This window comes from Athene noctua, chromosome 5 (assembly GCF_965140245.1).
Source record: "Athene noctua chromosome 5, bAthNoc1.hap1.1, whole genome shotgun sequence".
NCBI classification, from domain to species: Eukaryota; Metazoa; Chordata; class Aves; order Strigiformes; family Strigidae; genus Athene; species Athene noctua.
Genome location: NC_134041.1, coordinates 29545249 through 29567626, shown reverse-complemented (window position 1 = coordinate 29567626; position 22378 = coordinate 29545249). Strand labels below are relative to the sequence as shown.

General features: G+C 40.5%; 1 protein-coding gene across 11 annotated transcripts in view; it reads left to right on the top strand.

Moving 5' to 3' along the window:
- Nucleotides 1-22378, top strand: part of PRRC2C (proline rich coiled-coil 2C) — a 76091-nt gene that overhangs the window by 19211 nt on the left and 34502 nt on the right. For 10 of the 11 annotated variants that reach the window (XM_074906864.1, XM_074906871.1, XM_074906870.1 and 7 more), the window contains 14 exons: nt 1012-1189; nt 4906-5012; nt 7987-8124; nt 10062-10297; nt 10685-10764; nt 11713-11846; nt 11930-12017; nt 12291-12432; nt 13483-13557; nt 14317-14968; nt 15807-15976; nt 16574-16820; nt 17886-18099; nt 18908-21274. In XM_074906864.1, coding sequence (XP_074762965.1) covers nt 1012-1189; nt 4906-5012; nt 7987-8124; nt 10062-10297; nt 10685-10764; nt 11713-11846; nt 11930-12017; nt 12291-12432; nt 13483-13557; nt 14317-14968; nt 15807-15976; nt 16574-16820; nt 17886-18099; nt 18908-21274 — 4828 coding nt within the window. The remainder of the gene's footprint in view (nt 1-1011; nt 1190-4905; nt 5013-7986; nt 8125-10061; nt 10298-10684; nt 10765-11712; nt 11847-11929; nt 12018-12290; nt 12433-13482; nt 13558-14316; nt 14969-15806; nt 15977-16573; nt 16821-17885; nt 18100-18907; nt 21275-22378) is intronic. The other variant, XM_074906865.1, reaches the window with a different exon arrangement.

Here is a 22378-nt window from a genome sequence, read left to right as displayed (position 1 = left end):
AGGAAGTAGAATATAGGTAAATGAAACTGTTTTATAGCTGCAGTCTCCATTTGTTATCAGTATATGATGTGCCATGCCCTAGCTGTGCTTTTTAATGTATTTCAGAAAATGTTTGCAGTACTGGAGGTGTTTGTTTAACAGGAAGGCAGTGTTCACTTTCAAATTAGGTGCTTTGTGTGTTTTGCAGACAAACACTGAGTGAAACTTACACTGAAGTTTGAAATAATGCCACTGTGGGTCTGCTTTTTTGTGACTGATTGGATTGAGAACCAGAAGGGAGTGATACTCGGAAGTTTTTGAATTTGATTTGACATACTTGCCTAAATGGAGGGGGGAAGTAGGGAAGCATGTTCAGACTTTGAAGTTTGCTGTAATATTATTTTTAAAGGCTGAAACAGAGATGTTTGTAATCATACAATATGCCTAGTGTAGTATCTTGTTCACCTGTGTTGATTAGTTGGTAGGCTGAATGTCCTCTGTAGTGTGTTAACTTCATGTGCTTTTTTGTACTTGTGGTCTGGAGTAAATGCAATTTGTACTAATGTTTTTGCAAGAGCAGCATCTGCCAACTGAAACTGGCAGCAAAAAAGGAATGAGCTAGACCAATGTGGGTATTCCTGGACTTGTCAAGGTACATTAAACCACAAAAGGAGCAAGAGGATGATGCTTGACAACATGTTAAAGGATATTGAGACATCACCATCATTTTTTAAAGGGCTCCTCTAGGTTTCTGTCACTGAACATTGTGTATAAGGTTGGGCCATATATACTTTTTAATCTCTGGAATAGGCTAATCATAGTGACTTACTATTCAAAAAGCACTCAGTTTTTCCCCAACCAAGTATTTATAATTCCTGTTTTCTTAATTATGAAGAATTTTGAGTTTCTAATTCTTACACTCTTAAATTTCCTGAGTTTCTTGGAAAATATTTTTATTGATTTACGTAGCTTTGCATGAACACTTCCTGTTAAACAGCATTGTTAACTTGTACTTTCTGTTTTGGCATGCAGTTGCTGCACGCCATGGATTACAGAGTCTTGGAAAAGTTGCTATTTCAAGGAGGATGCCTCCCCCAGCCAACCTCCCCAGTCTCAAAGCAGAGAACAAAGGCAATGACCCTAATGTGAACATTGTGCCTAAAGATGGCACAGGATGGGCTTCAAAACAAGAACAACATGAAGAAGAAAAGTAAGTGACCAATGAGATTAGGGTTGTTTTGCTGTGCCATTTCTCTTAAATTTTCCCAAAACTAGGGGTGGGCAGGGCCTGGGAAGGAATTGGTTAGACTTGACTATTCTCAGGGTAGCTACCGTAGAGGAAATAGCACCACTGTTAATTTTTGTGAGGAAGAATCTTGCTATTAGGGTGATAGTTTATAAAAAATGCAAAACAAACAAAACCCCACCAGCAAACACCACCCCACCCCCTGCCCACATAAGTTGGAAGCATTATGCTTAGAAATTCCAAATAAGGGGATGAATGTTTCCTTTCGCCACCTGTTGTGGCTACATTTGTGTAAGTTCTGATGGCTGCTTAAAGGAAATACTGTAGCACGCTTTTGTAAAATCATTGTGATCACCTTAAAATTATCTTGAAGCTCTAGGAGGAATCCCGAGGTACACAGTACCTTAAGTTAAATAAAACTTTCAAGTTCCTGAGAGTATGTGGAAATCTGTTTAATTTAGTGTGATTGTGCTGATGTATGGCAGAGAAGGGTCAGAAATTCTTAGTTTGTATACCTTTGTTTGAATCTCTGCTTTATTTTCCTGATTGTTCGTAATATTTGCACTTTAATTTGGTTAGTATGCAATAAATTCTACAGATTTACTAACATTTTCTGTCTTAAACTTTACATTATTGTTTCACACTCCCCCAATATGTGATATAAACAAAATAGAAGTGATGGTGATGTTGATGTACTGCTGTGTATTGTGTATAATATAGTTTCCCATGCTCAGTACAATTCCATCTGCTGAGTTTGTTTCACACTTGTATAGTAAGTCAGCTAGAGAAAATAGAGACTAAAACTTTTCAGTAATCTAACTAGAAAATATTTTTGAAGCAGATTTTTTGCCATTTAAGCTTAAAATAGGATAGCATGCTCACTACAAAAGTAGAATTGCTATTAAGTGTTTATTTGTTGACATAAATGTTCTGAAAAACGCTTCGAGATAGTGGCACTGATTGTATGTCACTAACACTCATGAAAGCAAAAGCTTTTCTTCCCCTTCTTGCTGTTCCTGTATTTCTTCCTTATACTTTCCTACATTTAAATGTCAATTTTTGACATTTCTCTGAAAAGCTGTTGGAATTCAGGAGTATACTGTTTAGTTTTTTGTTTTAAACTTACGAAACTACAGATTTACAATTTTGTGCCCAGTGTTTTGTAGGGTACTTTAACAACATCTTCCTGCGCTTCAGGGTCACTTATGCTTTGTCTAGTTAAATCTGTGTTGAGCCAATAGCTTGTTTAACTAAAATGCACTTTATCTGCCTTTGCCTTTCCATAGCCTGCTTCGTGAGTTACAATTATATTCCAGCAGTTGATACTGCGTTTAAACATAAATAGCTGTCTCTAATCTGCAACTGGAAGGTGTTTGTCTTTGTATTTTCATATGCATTATTTTGATAAAGGCCTCAAAGACCACATACAAGTAAAACTAGTTGGGGGAGGGACTCATTCCCAGGAACAGGTATGTGTGCTGAGGCCATGAGGAAATTGTCCTAAATTCAGACCATCTAATGCGTTTGCTCTGACCATTTTTGTAACTACTGCTGTATTTCTCCAGTGTTTCAACATGCTTATGAATGCTGCTGTTTACATGTAAAGTGTTTTGGTATTCCTCTCAAGTGTTGTGGATAAAGCCTTGATATTGGGTTGCTTTAATTCTTTCTCTTGTATCGCTGCATTGGAGTTCACATGAGTTATTGCTTGTGATTATGAAAACTTTTTTCTGATGCTTTCCTAAGTTGTCACTCTTTCTTTAGGTATTCCCTCGCTCCCTTTTTCCTGGATAGTGTAGCCTGCTGTGTATTGGTTTAATTCAGCTTCCACCAAGCTGAGTCCCTTATCAAATGGTACACCTATAGGACAATGTTTGGATGACTCAGATTCCAAATGGGGTTGTCTTTGAAACAGTAGAACTGCAAGAAGTAAACACTTAACGGTCTTGTTCCTTGTTTCACTTCTGTGTGAGAAAGTACAGCCCCATAAGTTCCAGCCTCCCCAGTCTGTTTAGAAAATGTGCAGATGTAAGAAAACGCAACTAAGTGGAAACAGAAGAGATTATTTCTTTTAAAATGTTGGTAATCTGTGGAAACAAGTCAAAATTGCATTCAGTTATCCTTGTGAGAAGCTGGTGTGCTTCTCCCCAGAAGTGGATTTTTTTTTTTTTTTTTCGTGATGTTTACTTCTCTGTCATTTCTGGGTCATGTCAGCTTTGGGCTGATTGCTGCAGAACACAAATGGAACTGGCAGCCCTCGAAAATTTAGAATTACTTTAGATCTATCTAAAGCATTTACAATTGTTTATTGTAAGTTAGCTCACATATTGCAGTAGTTATCTCTCTACTGGTATAATAAAATGATTCTAGACTACTGGATTTGCCCCATATTTTGTGTTCTATCAAAAATTACTACTAATGAGCTGGAAGTCTTAACTTGTAGGCACTAATGCTTTGGAGTCTTAAGTTAGCTGAATATGCAGATTTCAGAAATAGCTATTTTTATAAGAAGTTAAACAACATCACTGGATCTATAAACTAGAAAGATTTTCTTCAAGAATATGCCTGGTTTTTATGTTGGACAAAATGAGTGCTTATGTCTACTTCTTCATTGCTAAGATGGTGAAATTGAAACTTTGTTCTTAATAGACTTAAACTTCTGGGCTCAAATTTTTTGTCATGTCTTTAGCTTTCTTTATCAGTTCCTTTTACTTAGTAATTTCTGACACATATATGCCTTCTTTTCCTCAGTTCATGGTGGTTTTTAAATGCTTTTCTCTATTTGAACTCCTGAAGCAAGAGAACATTTATTGTGGCTTAACCCCAACTGGCAACTAAGCACCACACAACCACTTGCTCACTCTTTTCCCCCATTGCCTGGTGGGATGGAGAGAAGAATCGGGGAAAAAAAGTAAAACTGTTGGGTTGGGATAAGAACAGTTTAATAATGGAAATAAAATATAATAATATTTTAATGAAAAAGGAGATAACAAAAAGAGGGAGAAACAAAACCCAAGGAAGACAAGTGATGCACAGTGCAATTGCCCAGCCGGTCCCTGAACAGTGATCAGCATCCCCAGCCAGCTCCCTGTAGTTTATATACTGGGCATGACTTTCTATAATATGGAATATCCCTTTGGCTAGTTGGGGTCAGCTGTCCTGGCCATGCTCCCTCCCAGCTTCTTGTGTACCTGCTCGCTGGCAGAGCACGGGAAACTGAAAAATCATTAATTTGGGATAAGCACTGCTTAAAACATAAGTGTGTTATCAACATTATTCTCATACTAAATCCAAAACACAGCACTGTACCAGCCAGAAACAGGACAACATTATTCCAAGTTATTCCCTTCCATGGTTGTAGATTGATGGGTTTTGATTGTCCAATACACTACTTCAGAAGTTATAATTCTGTTCTTGCCTGACTGCATTTTCTGCCCAGCCATTTTCATTCATTCCTCTCCACTTTAGGAAATCTACTCTTGAAAGAATTAGCTAATTTATTCCAATTTTTAACTGTTACTATAACAACTCCTTTCATATAAGAAAAAGCTTTTTCTACATTAGTTGTTCTTCAGCTGCACAGCTACCTTGTTTTATTCACTTGTTTGTGGTAGTAATCCTGATGAATTTATTCTGTAACCACCCTCTTGTATTCACAAGTGCTTTCCCTCTAATTCCAGACAGCCAGACGTGCAGCAGACACAGCCAAAACCTGCTGTTCCTGCTCCTCCAGAAGCAGCTCCTGTTGCCAAATCATGGGCCAACACCAAACCAGGTGGACAAGATGGTAAGTGGTGTTCAAGGTGGAAGGGTTTTTGACTGGCCTAGCAGGCCGTGAATGCTGCTGTAGGACACCCCCAGACTCAACAAACATTATAGTCTTGACCGGGCCAACTACAAATGCTGTGGAAGTGACTTGTTTGGCCAGAAGGTGAGCTGGTCGTGTCACTCAGGTGAGCTCCAGCCTGATTTAGCAGCAGGTCTGACTGCTTTTTAAAGGGTGGTATAGTTGCCCCTTTTGGATTGACAGGGAAATGATGGTGATAGCATAAGATCTTGATCATGGCTATGGTGAGGACGGAAAATTTCAGTCAGTAGTTATAATGCATACAGTTCTGGCATGGGGAGGAGAACTGTAAACAGTGGTAATTCTAATCATAATTTTGGATCATTTTGTGCAAAATGTGTGCAGTCGTGCTTCTATCTAAATGCTACACCAATAATTCCCCTTTATTTTATGGATTCCTTGAGTTATTTTGTTTTCAAAGTGATAGTATTTGAGTAGGGTTTTTTCTGGGAAAAGCATTAATGGTGTGTTTTGGGTTTTTTTAATATAATTGTATGAAAGGATGGAGAACTATTTCCATTTGTGTGAATCTTAGCTTGAGTGTTTTCGTTCCAGATGTAAGATTAAACTTCAGCGGGTTTTTTTAAACTGCTTGTAGAGTGAGAGGTTACTTAGAATTCCTGTGTCCCCATTATGAAAAATAATATACAACATGTTTTATTTCTTAAATTTGAGACTTGCAAGCCTTCTGTGGCTATAAAATAGAGTTTTGGCTTCCAAGTTGAAGTGAGATATCTTCTGGATAGAGATTTTAGAATACTATAATCTGAATTGCATGGAGGTAGCTTCTAAGACATTACCTAGAGTTTGTTAACATTGCATATCTAATGGTTTTGCCTTTTTTTGACAGTAAGTATTAGAAGTGACAATTCTAGATCTTGCTCTCCTCTCTAATGTTCAGTATTTCCTTCATTGTGAAATAGAGGAACTCTCCTCCTTTAAGCTTTTGCAGGAGCTTTGTAGAATAAAAAAAAGGAATTAACACTGATGCAAAGTAATCTGCATACCAGCCTTTCTACATAAGCTGATAAGATCATCTCTATGACACAGGAAATAGTGATTTGGCTCAGTGGCTTCAAAATGCATTTAGCTAATTATTTTGTAGTTACCATGGCAGCTTGTGTGCCAAACCCAGATGGTGCCCTCATTTCATTCAATTAATGCAGTAGTGGGTTTGCTGTTTCAAGAAGAAATACAGAATGTGAATTGGCATCAGCTGCTTGCTCTCCTCCTCAGTTTGAAACTCGGGATGCTACACCTGTTGTGCTCATGCTTTCCTGATTTGCAGTTGGCTGGTGGAACTTGTAGTTTTTCCAGATGCCTTGTATGTGTTCCAGCAATCATTAAGTCAGCCACCTCATACTCTTCTAAGACTTCAGTTGAGTGAGGCAAGACTAAAGCCTTCTTGAGGCTGTTGGTAGCCATGTAGAAAGACTTCTAAAATAAAATGACATCATGTATTTTTCAGCTCATGTGTTGGCTAAAATTTGGGGTTAATTGCTACCATAATACCTTTGAATTCTTTAACTTTCTGAACTGTTGGCTGACAATCTGGCCTGTTTCAGGTTGATAGCTTAAGTGCTGTCAAACTGATCACTGAGGATGCTATTACTTTGCAAGTAAAACATTGTTACTGTGTAGCCTTGAGCAGAAAACATTTTTCAAATACATAAAACCCATGACATGCATGCCACAGGACCTCTGAAGAGGCTCCCTTGCCTGGCAGGCTATCTGGTTAGTGAGACTGCAGCTTTCAGTCCTGTTAAATAATGTAGCTGCTTGGGAATGTCAAGAGTCCAATGCCCATTAACACAAAACAAGTTAATGTGATCTGTAGTAGGTGAAGTTAGAATGAAGATTGAAAGATTTTAAGGCAATTTATAGGCACAGGGATAAGTAGTGGTATTTGCTGTCATGCCTTTACAAAGAAAGTACATAAAATGAGTTTATCCAGTGCTTGACTCTTAATCTTCGTAACAACAAAATACAGGGATCCTGGGTATTTTGAAGTATTCTTTCACAGATCCAAGAGAACAGAAGCTTTTCTAGCTCTTAGCTCAAAAAACATTGGAGATTGGTGCGGGGTTGGGTGGCATATATTCAGATCCTTTTTGTGAGCTTGTTTTATAGTCTGCGTAGCCTAATAATGATGTCTCTTATAGTAGCCAGTAGTAAAGACACATATAGGAACAGGGCATTATTCAGACTGCTGGAATAGAAATTCTCTGTCAGTAAGATTATCAGCTATTTGGTATAGAATGCTGTTGACCTAGTAGGTGAACATCTGTTATGTGTATGGGGGATGGAGAAATTGATTCAAAGTAGATGCTATCAAAACTCTCTAAAGAGAAAGTCAATCTGTATATTTGGCTTCTCTGCCACGTGCAACAAAAGTCTTAAATTCCGATCCCAAGTTGTGATATGTCAAGGGTTTCAGAAATCCAGGAAAGCTACAGTTCTGATACTTTTCTCATAATGTAAAAGCTGTGGCCTTTTAAAGTCCTGAAGAATTATTTGTTACTAGAACAGTAATTAATTTTAAGGGCTTATGCAATAACATGATTGCCCATTCTTGGGTTGACTAGAGTTGTACAATGAAACGAGCGGAATTTTTGTCTGGAAGGAGGTGGGGAAAAGTGCTAACAAAGATTAGGAATTTCAGGTACTCCCTGTTTCAAGTCTCATTACATTGTTCATTATATCTCTCTGGTGCTTCTGGATTTTTCTTCATGCCAACAAGTGTGATAGTTGGCCTAGTAAATTTAACAACTTTAGGAGGAAACGTGAATGCTTTACAGGATTGCTCTTGTATGTGAATTATGTTACCTGCAAATTAATGTAGCTTTAACATTCACTTTTTAAGGATGATCGGGCTTTTATTGCTTTGTGACTTTGTGAATATCTTACTGTGTAGGTCCAGCTATTCAAGTTAATAGTTATTTCCAGCAAGAATTTCCCAGTCTGCCGGCAGCTGGGGATCAGGAAAAGTCAGGCAAAGAGAAAGATGCACCTGAAGAGCTCCATGGATCAGGACCCAACTTGCGACCACAAAGTAAGTATATACTACAAATTTTTGTGAAATTCCATGGGCTTGTGTGGAAGTTGTTTATTGCAACATTACTTGTGCCCTTACAAAATAAATTGATTGTTTTAACATACTCCTGTACTAAAGAAACAAATTCTTGGGGCTTGCTTCTGCTTTACCTTATTCCTGGTGTGTGGAAAATAGGATATTCCTGTTGTGAAGTTCATTTTCCATTTTCCCAGCCTAGTCAGTATTCCACTTGTGCTCTGAGGAACATTTGTTAGTTGCACAGTACTAGCATTTTCTTACTTGCAGCTGCTAGATGTCACAACAGCTAAAATATGTATTTAAAGAACTGTCCTAATATTAACTAATTACATAAATCATCATTAGGGTTGTCCCCAAGAAGTTACTTAGTACTTATAAGAGTAGCCTGAAAAATGCTGAATAGGAAGTTTAATCTACAGGATACCAAAAGAAGTTGACTGTGATTTGAAAGGCATTGGCATCTTTAGCTCATGGCTGAGATGCTCTGACTAGCTGGATCTGTTTCAATGGGGTGGGGATTAAATCTAGTGAAAACAACTGTAACAGTGCTGGGTTTTGTATGTCTCTGAAGAAATGTATATTGCTTCCCCAGATCCTTTTAATGGGGAGGCATTTGGGATTGTGCTTGTTTCCAGTGAAAAACAGGATTCCTTTTGTCCTCAGAAGTTTGTTTTCAGTGAGGTTTGATGAACTAGGGATGCTTTCCTGCACTGTACATGGCACTATCTTGTGCCAGTGATAGTCAAGATGTGCACTGCTTTTAGAGGGCTTGGGCTCCTTTCTGTGTTACAGGCCTTGGTTTTCTTTGATTTGTTTGCCAGGTCCTGCAGACTGAGGCCGTGTACTTGTCCTTGACCTTGATTAGGTCCTCACTTGATTTTGATGTAAAGAATAAGCTGTCAAGAAATTTGAGAAGTGTCCAGCACCAAAATAGGAAAATAACTATGAATGTCTGTTCCAGCCTCTTGCAGGCAGTTACAGTTTTGGTCAGCACTGTAGATGCTATATTAAGCTGCTCTTTCAGGTCTGACGGCAGTAAGCTAAATGAGCTTGGCGAGTACCTACCCCTTTAGCAGCTGTGCTCCCCTGCAAAGATAAGTGGAAGAACTGTAATAGATACTTAGGAGCATAGTTCAATGCTGCTTAAAGGGTTTGTGTCCCTAAAGGAACGTGTCTGTGAATTTTTGTTGGTCTACATAGATCTAAGTGCTCCTGCTAAGTTTACTCTCTTTTTTTTTTTTTTTTTTTTTTGGTCCTAACCCATGCTCTGTAGGCAGAAGATCCTAAAAAGAATGGACTGCTTGGCACAAGTGATAGGTCATTAAAATCCCTTGCTTTTCCTGGACTTTTTGCTAGACATTCACACCTACCCAGAATTAGGGCCCTCATAACTTCTATTCCATCCTTAGCAGACAGAGATATAAGCCAGACTCTGCATACCTGTCTTCACTTAGAAAAATAATGCACAGGTATATGTCATTTTGAGCTGCTTGAGAGTTCTGTGGTAGGCCTTTGCTGCTTAAGCAGCTTGAGCTTTCCCTTTACAGCATCTTCACACTGAGTCAACAGTGGCCCACTTACCACAGCTAAATCTATTTTCTCTCCTGTGCTATTATCAGTATTCTTCCTAAATTGCATTGTGTTTTGGAAGGTGGAGTAGGACAGCTAGAGCAGTCTACAAATTTAACACCCTTCAGGAACACAGCTGGATGTAGGGCTGATAAGGATTAGAAAACAGCCTCTGTTTTCTCAAATGGCCATTGCTTGTTTCAGGACCAAACATGAACGTGTGTCTGCACAGGTTGCAGTGTCACAGAAAACTGGGTAGGAAAAATTGGTTTTCATCATGCCTGTGTGTAAATCTGTAATATAAAGTCTGTTCTTGTGTTTTTCTTCTATTGATTCTGTCCATGCAGATGCTACTAGTTGGAGAGAAGGTGGTAATAAGAGCAACTCACCCGGTTCTCCAACTGATCAAGAAACTAAGGCTCTTGGACAAGAAGATGGTAATGCTACTCCAGCAGAACAAAATGATGGCCAGAAGGCAGCAGAGAAGAGGGATGTGCGGTTACCACAGGTCCCTCAGCCCAAGCTGAATGGGCAGCAGCAACCACCCATCTCTTCTCAGTACAGAGCAATGATGCCACCTTATGTGAGTGATGGTTACATTAATTGTTTTTAAGCAGCAGGGCTTGATTATTGGCTAGTGTGATTTCCTTATGCCCCTTTTTCCTCCTCCATGGAGTGCTTAGCAGTTCTGCTAAAAGGGTGGGATTGCAACCAGCTCCTCAAAGGATGGGGCTACCTGTTACAGCTCCTGCTACACTGAGTTTGAACTTGTCAGGAGTTGATTAACACTCATAATCACTCCACCCTGGTGACTTGTTGTCACACACTTGTGATATGAAGCAAACTCTTGAGTGCAGAGTCTTGCTTTATTTCCATTGTGGTTCCTTTGATGATCTCAGTATGCTTAATGCAGTGATTTTTTTTTATTTTTTTTTTAATGAATGGCTCCTTTTTTTTAAACCTTTCTTAGATGTTTAATCAGTATCCTAGAATGGCATATCCTCCTTCCATGCAAGGTCCAGCAAGGTTTCCCAGTTCTGAGCCTAGCAGGTAAGAAGCCTTACAAGTGCTACTGTTATGTGGGTATGAACTATGTTTGTGACTCAATACGGGGGGGGGGGGGGGGGGGGCGGGGGGAGAGAAAAAAATATGCACTGAGTATCTTGATTATGATTATACACTGCATAAGAACTGCCACTGGTTAGTCTCACAAATTTGGCTTGTGTGGAGCAGTGCCATGGAGTGATTTGTGTTTGACAATTCAACTGCAAAACTTGAGGGAATTCTGCACATTACAGGGTTTTCGATTGGAAAGAGCAGGAGTCACACCTTTGAAACTTCAACTAGTATTTTGCCTGGAAAAGGACCCTTCCATTCTTATAATGACAGTAGTTAATTCCTGGTTCTCAACTCTGCTGCTCTCCAATTAAAGTGCATTATAAAATTAGTTTTCCTTTTTTCTGTTCATTTCTTCATAGTTGAGGATGGCTGTGTACATGCATGAGGAAATAGGGGATGCTGTAGGCAGTAGGGTGCAGACTTTGGCAGGTGATCTGCGGTTGGGATCAGGAAGAGGACAGAAAGACTGATAGGGATGATTGGGAGAACTTGAGTACAGGAGTAGGGAGAAGGTGTAGAACTTTCGATACTGGGAAAGCATGCAAAGTATAAAGAAGTATCTCTGAGCTGTATAAATTGATGTAAAGAAGGATGCCAGATGTATGCAATGTGTTGTTTGAAAGCTACAAGGCATGTGGTTTTCTACTGTCAGCTGATGCTTTGGCTTGTTTGTGAAGTATGCAAGCAAGGCTATAACATCTTTCTTCCATAAGGAACTGTATGGTGGCGTAGCAGTAATTATTTTAACTACAGTAATTGCACGTGTGAATGATAGTTCACATTTATACTGTATTTGAGAGAACAGTACTCTAGTCATTTTGCAGATAAATAGTGACAGTGGTCTTTGTTTCTCTCTTTTTTTTTTTTTTTTTTTTTAAGGGGGCCAAGGGGAAGAGGACCACCTTCGTGGTGTTCAGAACCTATTGAGCGCCCATCTATTCTTAGTGCTAGTGAACTTAAAGAACTTGATAAATTTGATAATCTAGATGCTGAGGCTGATGAAGGCTGGGCAGGTAAGAATATCAGATTAATGTATTCTGTTGTTTGTACATTGAATTCTTCTGTGAGATTAATTGAATATTTGCTTATGCATCAGGTGCTCAGAGTGAAGTGGATTACACTGAGCAGTTGAACTTCAGTGATGATGATGAGCAAGGAAGTAGTCAAAAAGAGAAGGAAAGTGGGTGAGTTGGTGTTGCCAGTTGGGTGTGAATGCCACTTAACTAGCTTTTGGGAAGATTGAATGAAATGAGTGTAAGTACTCATTCCAATAACAGTAATTTAATACTGTATCAAATTGTATAACTGCCTGCAGACTCCAGTCAGCTGTGTGTGTAGTAGAAATTACTCTTGCTGTGAGGAACTTTTGCCCCTGCTGAGAAACATTGAGGACAGAAGATAAATCACCAAATACCTGTGTGGAGTACACCTTCCACTTTTCTTATTTATTTGCACAGTGATGAACAAACACCATCAAAAGATTCCCAGAGTCCTGATGGCCAGAAGGAAGCAGAAGAACAGACAAATGCTAAGTCTCCCACTCAAGTTTCCACAGCAGCAACCAAAGGGTCTTATGGCAAAAGCTCTCAGCTTGATCAGGTTTGTGTGTTCTTGTTTTTAGTTTTTCTGGCAGCAGTCTTGTCAGGAAAGGTCCGACTTGGGTGTCTTTCCAAACTGTCAGGTCAACTAAGGTTATGAACATGAGTGAAAGCATTAGCTACTGAAAGCATTATCTGAGCTGTGGTAACTGATCGGGTGCTGCTTAGTCAACTTAGCTGCTTCTGGTTGCAAAATAAAAATAGCATATCTTTATCTAGTGTGTTCTAATCCACAGTTGTGAGGGGGTGAGAACTCTTGTGTCAGTTACTGTGGCTCAACTGACAAGCTTTAACTTGATACTCATGTCTGTCCATCCCTGTAACAGTGAATGAAGCCATTCTGGTGTCCATCGTCCATCATGTTTTACAGTTGCACACAGTAAATAGCGCCCAGTTGGCCCACACATTTTTCCAGGGTGTGAGGTGCTTTTTATTTTTGTTGTATCATGACCCACTTTCTTCAGTGCAACTTAGCTGTAATGTGTCAGCTCGCTTCTGACATCTCAGGCAGATAGATTTTTATACAGACCATGTAGAATTCATCAACTCGGCCATTTTGGTTTTTGATTTATCCTCTAGTAGGGGAGGGCTGACAGCCACCTCAACTTATGCCAGCTTCAGCCTTGTTTATTTTTTTTTGTCCCTGCCCCACCCTGAAAAGCTACTGTTGGCTTTGTCTGCAAATTTCCTAGAAATGTATTCTCTTGACACCTGTAATAATGAAGATGGATGTTAAATTGGTTTTACTTGCACTTCATGTATATATAATGATTACATTGTCTTTCAGGGTTTGATGCTACATTGAATCTGGGAGAAAACCTACAGTAACATAAACTTTGAATTTTGGATGTGTGAATTTTTAAACTAATTGTTTAGCTCTCAGCACATAAAGTGGAAATGTTCTTGCCCTTGTTTTGCATGTGAAGTTGTATCATATGCATACGGTTCACTAGGTGTAGTATCTTAATGCAGTAGAAAACAGTAAATCTAAAATTTGTGAGCTTGACAGTTATGAGCTTGCCTAACCCTGGTACTGTGTTTGATCCAATAGGATCGGGGTCCAGCACAGCCTTCTATACATGAACGAGGTGGTCCCACTCTTCATCCAAAATCTATTCTACCACCGGTAAGAAAGATTTGAATTGTCCTTATTTCCTTGAGTTAAATTCTTTAATGCTGTGGTGGAGGGATTTAGACTAAGAAAAATAAAAATGTTTCACATATGGGTAAGGCTGCTCTTTTAACAAGGAAAGTGATCACAGTGCCTGGGGCCAGTAAGAATGAGACCCCAGCACAGCTGTGCTGCTAATTGTGTAAAGTGGCCCCATGTTTTAAGTGGTGTATAAAATGCATGAGAACTTCAAGAGCTTTCAGTTACCCAGCCCCATTTGGGATCTAGAGAGGACAGGAACATGGGAACAGTGCTGGAGGGCTGGCTGCTGAGTCAGACAGGGAGATGAAGTCCCAAATGAAATGTGTACATAGTAGCTTCTTATCAATTTTCAACAGTCCTTATTAAAATCTCTGTTATCCTGAGCTACCCTGAATTTCTTTGGCTCCTTGGGGAACTTTTGTCTGAGATCTGCCCTGAGTTTCTGTAATTTAGAGCAGCCTAAAAGGTGTTTGTCATTTTTGCTGTCACTTTGTCTTGGTCATGGGGAGCAGGAGCAACATGAGCCCAACTGAATCTTTACCTCTTCTTTCTGAACTCAGGTTGCATAAGTCTGAACTGAAGCAGGAAGGTGGGGGCTTGCTGCTTCTTCCAAATCTTGATTTTTAGAGGTGCCATGCAAATATACATGTTGATAAATAGTTAGAACGTAATATTTCAACTGTCTGTTTATATAACACATGTTCAACTTGACAACTGATTTTAATATTGCAGCACCCTCCACCCCCTGATCGCCAGGTAGGACCTGGAAGGCAGGGACCCTTTCCCCCTAAACCAGTACCAGATGAAGATGAAATCTGGAAACAGAGGAGAAGACAGCAGTCAGAGATATCCGCTGCAGTTGAGCGAGCTCGTAAGAGGCGAGAAGAGGAAGAAAGAAGAATGGAAGAACAGCGAAAAGCAGCTTGTGCTGAAAAGCTAAAACGGTTAAATGAGAAATTTGGCTGTGTGACAAAACCCTCCCGGGAAGACCCTCTGAAAGAGAGAGAGAGAGAAAGGGAGAGAGAGAGGGAGCGGGAAAGGGAAAGGGAAAGAGAAAGGGAACGAGAGAGGGAAAAGGAGAGGGAGCGGGAGAGGGAGCGAGAAAGAGAAAGGGAGAGGGAGAGGGAGAAGGAAAAGGAAAAAGAGAGGGAAAGGGAGAAGGAGAAGGAAAAGGAAAAAGAAGAAAGAGAAAAACTGGAGAAGGCAAAAGAGCAAGAAAGGGAGAAGGAGAAAGAAAAGGAGATGGAAAAAGAAGAAAAGGAGAAGGAAAAAGAAACAGAGGAGGAGAAACCAGCACATGAGGTTCCTGAGCCTAAAGAACCTGTGGCAACACCTGTAGTAGAAAAACAAGAAAGTGAAACCAGGAATAACAAGGAAGAAAAAGGTATGCTTGCACACAAGTAGTTGTTGTCTGTCTTAAAGCTGAGCCACAGAGCATAGTTGTAATCCAGGAGTCTAATGTGCATACTTAATTAAACTAGTGTATCTAGACCATTTCTTTTCCTGGCATGTTACAGCTGCTAATTGTCCTTGAAGCTAGACCTGTTTGCCCAACTCATCAAAAAGTTAAAAGGAAAAACTGAGCTCTGATTTAGGCTGGACTTTGAAGAATCCAGAAAGAAAAGCAGGCTTTCTTTTCTTGCTGAAGGAGGGTCAGCAACTCCATGTTGCTGAAAAGCAATGCAAATTATTTCAGCTATTCTATTCTTTCAGCAAGCCTAGGGAAGTAGACACAAAGAGTGTGTATTAAAACATAGTGTGTTTTTTGTAGTGGAACTTGAATGCCACAAGAGAACTGTTAGACTATGCTTAATAAGGTCTGTGTTACCCTTTAAATGGGAAAAAGCGATTGTAAAACTAGACCTTGCTTCATAAAAAAGGTTGATTCAGATGTAATGTGGTAGAATTGATAAAGCACTTCTTAAATCACATAATAGTTACAACCTAAATGCCAGTGGTTGATTACTCAATGTGTATGAGTTTAAAAGGAACACTGAGTGATGTGTTAACAATTGTTCTGTTTTGAGGGGTCGTTCTTAACTTTTTTTGCCTTTATGGGTTTTGGAAACTAAGACTGTGAGATTAGAGAAGGCAGACTGTTTTCCTTTTAGAATATCCTTTTTGTGGCATTCTGGTGAAATTGTCATAGTTTTAAGATTCACTAATTCACTGTCTCCCATGTGTGGTTGGTGGGTTTGTTGTTTGTGGTTTTTTTTTTCCAGAAGATCAAGCAGTCTTTACCCGTCAAGATAGTGGTCGGAATGAGAAAGAGATTTCACAGGTGACTCATGAGAGTGAACCAGACTCAGGATCTCAGCCTCGTCCTGCTGTTTCCTCAGGCTATTCTAAACAGTTCCAGAAATCCTTACCACCAAGATTTCAGAGACAGCAGGTAACTAACAAGTTCATTGAAAGAATGATGTCTTCTGCCTCATTCTGAATAAGAATGGGACCATCGAAGTTTCAAAAAGCTTAAGTTGTTGGTTTCCAGCTTCTATAACATCTATGGTATTGGCAGGAATTGCTTTTCATTAAACACTTGTCGCTTGCGAAGTATGTAAATGAGCAGAAGGCAAGTGAGGGTTTTAAAACTGGTGATTTTTGCATCAAGTTACTGAAGTAGAGCATTGCCCTGAGGTTACCTGTAGAACTTGGGGTTTGATGATCACTGTTTCTGCAGCTCTTCCTTAAAGGGTGTGACACTCACAAATGTGATTTGAACTTCGGTCCTATGGTCTGAAGAGCACTTTGCATTAATGAGATGCATGAAGTTGTTTTCTGTCTCACCTGAACACCAGCAAAACTGTAGCTATTCTAAATTGTTCAGTCTGGTTTCCCCCTTTTCTTCTAGTTCATCCTGATGCACATTTGCAATTTAATTTTCAGAATGCTTAGTGTCCTGGAGATAACTGTACTTGTTCAAGGGTTATTTGAATTCCGCTCAAGTCTTCATCTTAACAAGATGTTAATACTGTTTTCTGTTACACAGGAGCAAATGAAACAGCAGCAGTGGCAGCAACAACAGCAAGGTGTCCTTCCACAGTCTGCTCCCTCACAGCCTTCTAGTGGCCCTGTCCCACCTCCCCAGCACAGACCCCTCTACCAGCCCATGCAACCACATCCTCAGCATTTAGCTTCAATGGGCTTTGATCCACGGTGGCTTATGATGCAGTCTTACATGGACCCACGAATGATGTCAGGAAGACCTGCAATGGATATGCCTCCTATTCATCCAGGTAAAATCTGGAAGCATTTTTGACTGCTGAACTTCCTTGGTTTTGAAATAGAAGTCTTTCCCTAACCACACTATGTATACTAACAGCAAATGGGTGGGTTTTTTAAAAAGAAAACTACATTATTTCATTGTTTGAGACAAAATAGATTTTAGTAGTACTGGAAAAATTATAGTTCATGTGCCATTGTACACCTGTGACTGTAAAGTAAAATCACAGCTTTCTTCTGTATTGCAGGCATGTTAGTGACAGTTAAGAACGTATTCAGAATGTCAGCGTGAGCCTTACTTTGTTACAGGTATCAAAGCTGGCATGAGTTAGGTTGGACTGAGAAAACCAGTGTATTTACCATTTGTGTTTCATTACATGTTAGCACTTGATACTACATTGCTTATTTAAAAAAAAATATGAGATTTTTTATTTTTATGTTGTGTAATATCACCTCTAGAGTCATGCTAGATTTGTGTTTTCAGATTCTTGGCACAAAAAGGTCCTCTTTAATTTGTGGAATGGCCATCTGATTTGCAGTTAGGAAAGCTATTGTGCATAAATGGTACAAGTCTGGCATGTAATGGAGATACTTACCAAGCTAATGAGCAAGGGAATGCATATCCTGAATTAAGTGCAAGGAATGAACTGAGGAAGCAGCAGGCTAAACAAAGATGGTGAAAACTAGAATTTCTTTAAAATGTTATGGAAAAAAAAGACTCGAGTCCTTAATAGAGTACAAAACCCATCTGCATGTACTCTTACCTTGCCTATTGTCATTCAGATCTTAGATCAGAAACTTCATCTGCAAGTTTACAGGTCTGCAGACCTGGTTCGTTCCATTATGGTTTAAGCAGACAGCTTTTTCCTTTGGTACGGAGGGTACTAGTGGTGAATATGATTTAGTCAATCGGGTCAACTGACAGTGTGTAAACATTTGATTTTAACAGCAGAAGGTACAGAGGAAGGGAGATCAAAGGGGGAAGAATAGCGTTCTCCTGATATGCTTTGTTTGTCTTGAGGTAGGTTTCTTTGCTAATGTTAAACTGTTCTCAATTGTTGAACTTAAATCTGTTACAGGAATTATGCCTCCCAAACCACTGATGAGAAGAGACCAGATAGAGGGATCAGCGACTAGTTCAGACTCATTTGAACACATAGCTCGCTCAGCAAGAGAGCACACTGTTCCTTTGTCAGAGCCTCGCATGATGTGGGGGTCAGACCCGTACCCCCATGCAGAACCTCAGCAATCTAGTTCTCCTCCCAAAGTGTTAGAAGAGCCTGATGATTTGCGGTAAGCCTGAGTTTTGTACTCCTGCATGTTACTTCTCTGAGCCATACTTAATTACATGCTTGGCTGTATAACTTATGTGGCAAATCACAGTTTAAACTGACTCCGTTACAGCTGCTCTTTACACAAAACTGTAAAAGGAGTTGTGGCTGGGGGGTGCAGTGTACTTGGTGCTGTTGTATAAAAAACTAAAGACGTGCATGATCTGTAGTGGGGTGTAGAAAGACAGTTTAGCCCTTGTTTAGGTTCCTTCATTCATCAAACCATTCATCAAATTAGGTTGCCCTAATATTTTGAATTTTCAGTCTTGTAGAGCGCCTCTGTGGTGATGTGCTGTTCTCCATCTGCTCTCCCCGTATCAGAGACCTTCTGTCTGATGTATATTAGTTTCAGAAGTGGTGTGTTAAGTACAAATGGTATAAAGCAAGACACAGTCACTTCTGACATTTTGCTGTATGATGAATGGTCAGAAAGGCTTCCTCTACATCTTAAAAGTACCCAGAAATTTTTTGCTGTACTACCGTCTAATACTTGTGATATTAGCCTGCTAACTTGAAGGCTCCACTTAAAATTGCATGTTTAGCCATTAACAATAATAGATTCCTAAAGCTAATTGTATATTTGACACTGAACTCTTAATCGGGATAGAATAAAATTGATCTCTACAGCGAGCAGTGACTATGAAAATTAATACTTGTTATTTCCTAGAGCTGACATTAATCCCTCATAGAAATAGAAAATTACTTAAGTACATATTTATGGGTAAAAATTTTTTCCCCCACCCTGACATTCTTAAATGCCTGCTGCTTAGGTCTGAGGCACAGTTGGAGCAAGAACGAGTTGCTGTCCCTGCCACTGCTTATCCTGTAGAACACAACCAGCTGGACTCTCATCCAAAGACAGACTTTTTCAGAGAATCGGGAGAGGTGGAGGTACAAAAGTTCCCAAGCAGGCCTTTGGAAGATGTACAGCCTCTCCAGACTGACACACCTAGCACAGCAGTTAATTTTGAAGGAGTGAATGAGAAAGCTACCCATAGCTCTCCAGAAGAGTTGGTGCCTGCGGGGGAAAGTCACTCTTCACTAAAGAGAAGCATTTCCCATGGTTCAAGTCACTCTCTAAAGTCAGAAGACCAGAGGAATGAGACAGCAGGAAATATCCCTAAATTAAGTAACAGGCCTGTTGAGACAAAGGAGACAATTGAGAGACTTGAGATTAAGCCGAAAAAAGAAATTTTGATCAGTAATAGAATATCAGAAGGACCAAAACCTGAAAAAACTTTCAAACCCAAGTCTGAAACAAGATGGGGTCCTAGGCCAGGTTATGGCAGGAGAGACGAAGGCAGTGATAGACCAGTAAGAAGATCGGGTCCTATTAAAAAACCTGTGCTTAGGGATATGAAGGAAGAGCGTGAACAGAGAGAAGAGCGTGAGCAGAGGAAGGAGAAGGAAGGAGAAAAGACAGCTAGTGAAAAACCTAGCAAGTCTGAAAAAAGTGACAAAAAGGAAGCACCTCAAGTGCCACTGCCTCAGGCTGAGCCAGAGCCTTCCACCTCCAGCAGTGCTCCTCTGGCTAAGAAGATAATCCAGGATGCTGCTCCAACACCAGCAAGCCAGGAGAGCAGTCAAACCGAGACTGCAGCTAAAGCTCCAGTTCAGCCACCCGCAGCTCCTGTCCAGCAGCAGCTACCAGCTGCCCAGCCTGCTGCTGCTCCACAGCTTCCCCTGGCAGTACAGCAGCAGCCGCCTGCTCAACCGGCAGCACAGCAGCAGCCCCACACTCAGCAGCCAGCTACTGCAGTGAAGGAGGAAAAGCAGACTGAGAAGGTGGTTAGCAAGGAGGTTGTGGAGAAACCACGCTTGGAAACCAGGCCAGTAAAAAGAGAGCCTGGCTTACCACCTAGGACATACTGGAAAGAGGCTAGGGATAGAGACTGGTTCCCAGATCAGGGATACAGAGGCAGAGGTCGTGGGGAGTATTATTCTAGAGGTCGTAGCTACAGGGGTTCTTATGGAGGACGTGGTCGGGGCAGTAGAGGCCATAATAGAGAGTACCCACACTACAGAGATACTAAGCCTAGATCAGATCATGTGCCTTTGGGGCCTGTTAGGCAAAGAGAAGAGAGTGAAACTCGCAGTGAGAGTTCTGACTTTGAAGTAATCCCAAAACGGCGGCGCCAGCATGGTTCAGAGACAGATTCTGACAGTGAAGTTCATGAAAGTGCAAGTGACACACTGCTTTCAGACAAAGACAGTCTAATCAAAGGCAAGCACCCAAAAAGAGAAGAGAGAGCTGATGGCAAGAAGCCTCCAAAACCCCTGTCATTCAAACCTGAAAACAATATCAGAGTAGACAACAGATCCCTAGAAAAAACATACATAAGAGATGACGAGAACAAACCCAAACCAGGATTTCTTCCTAAAGGAGAGCCATCTAGACGAGGCAGAGGGGGAATGTATAGACGTGGTGGCAGGGACCCTGGTGGGCGTCCTCCACGTCCCTCCACAATAAGGAGACCAGCCTACAGAGACAATCAGTGGAACCCTAGGCAAACAGAGATCATTAAACCGGAAGAGGGGGAGCCTCTGAGAAGAAATGAACATTATGGTCCCATACCAGTTGATAAAAGACCTGCAAAATTTGAGAGAAAGTTTGACCCAAATAGAGAGAGGCCACGAAGACAAAGACCTGCTCGGCCTCCAAGGCAAGATAAGCCACCACGCTTTAGGCGCCTAAAAGAAAGAGAGGCTGCATCAAAGATAAATGAAGTGGTAACCAGCTCATCAACAAATGCCACAGTTAGCAGTGCAGTTAATGAGCCCTCCAACACTGCTCTGGATGTGTCTGGAAGTAAGACACCAGACTTGTCCAACCAGAATTCTTCAGACCAGGCAAATGAAGAGTGGGAAACAGCCTCAGAAAGCAGTGACTTCAATGAGAGGCGGGAGAGGGATGAGAAGAAAACGGCAGATGTAGCAGCACAGGTGGCTGCAAAGGCAGGAGAAAACGCTGGAGCTCCAAAAAGGGAAATAGCCAAGAGAAGCTTCTCTAGTCAGCGGCCTGGAATAGACCGTCAAAACCGACGTGGCAACAATGGGCCAGCTAAACCAGGGAGGAACTTCTCAGGGCCTAGGAGTGAAAGGCGGAGTGGTCCTCTACCCAGAAGTGGAAAAAGAGGGTGAGTACCAGCTGCTTCTAGGAAGCACATGGTCATGGTGGTATCCTCTTGTGATTCAAAGTCATAAGTAGTTGGTTTAGATTTGTCAAATGGTAGAAAAGAGAACAAGGCAAATGTGCACCTCTGGCTGTGTACTTTCTATTTTTTGTGTTTGTATACAGACACCTGGAACATGAAGCTAAGAGGAGAGTATTCTTGTATGTACAGTGTTAAAAATGCCTAATAAAAAAAAAATGCACTGCTGTTTCAGGGTTGAATTATGTTTCTTGAGATTTGGATGCAAGCTGAAATGTCGATGTGAGCCGTTTTGCAGTTAATACATAACTTGCTGCATTGCATTGTAATCGATCACCTAACATAGATAAACATGTTGAGATATGCTTGCCATTGAGACTAAATTTTGTTTCTCGGTATGCTTAATTTGATTGAAACAGTTGTTACTTAATGTTACTATTTGCCCACTGTTTCATAGCCACAGTGCACAGTAGTCTGGTAAGAGGGAGGCAAGACAAGACATTTCTTCATTGAATGCCTACCCTGTACTCAGGGACTCTCGTGCTTGTAGGCTGCTGTATTCTAAGTTCAGGTTTTGCCTGGTCTTAAAACTTGTGATCAATGCTTTAGCCTCCGAGTTAAAACTAAGAATACCTTTGGCTAGTCACTTAAGGGTGACGTTGAAGCAAAAAAATGGGTATTCCAGGTTCCACAGCAAACTCAGAATGCTGCAAATCTGATCTTATGGCTTCAGATAGCTTTTGGCAAGTGAGCCCATGGAGGTAGTATATTGTTTACATTTGTTCACATTTCATGCTGTAAGCTTCTGTTTGGTTTTGGTTAGGTTTTTTTTCCATGGAAGGCCTTATTGCAGTTGAAGTATACTAAATGCATACTTGTTGAGCTTTGGTACCTCTAACTACAGAGGTGACCTTAAAAAAAAAAGTACTTTTTTCCTGTGATACCTGTTGACAGGAGGGCACTTGGTATGTCCCCAAAACAGCTTTTGCTGTCAAGCTGCTTCTCCTTGAGGAGCTGAAAGTAAAAGTCTGGAGCCTACTAAGAAGTTTCACAGTAGACACTTATAGCTGTTTAATGGGATCTGCATTA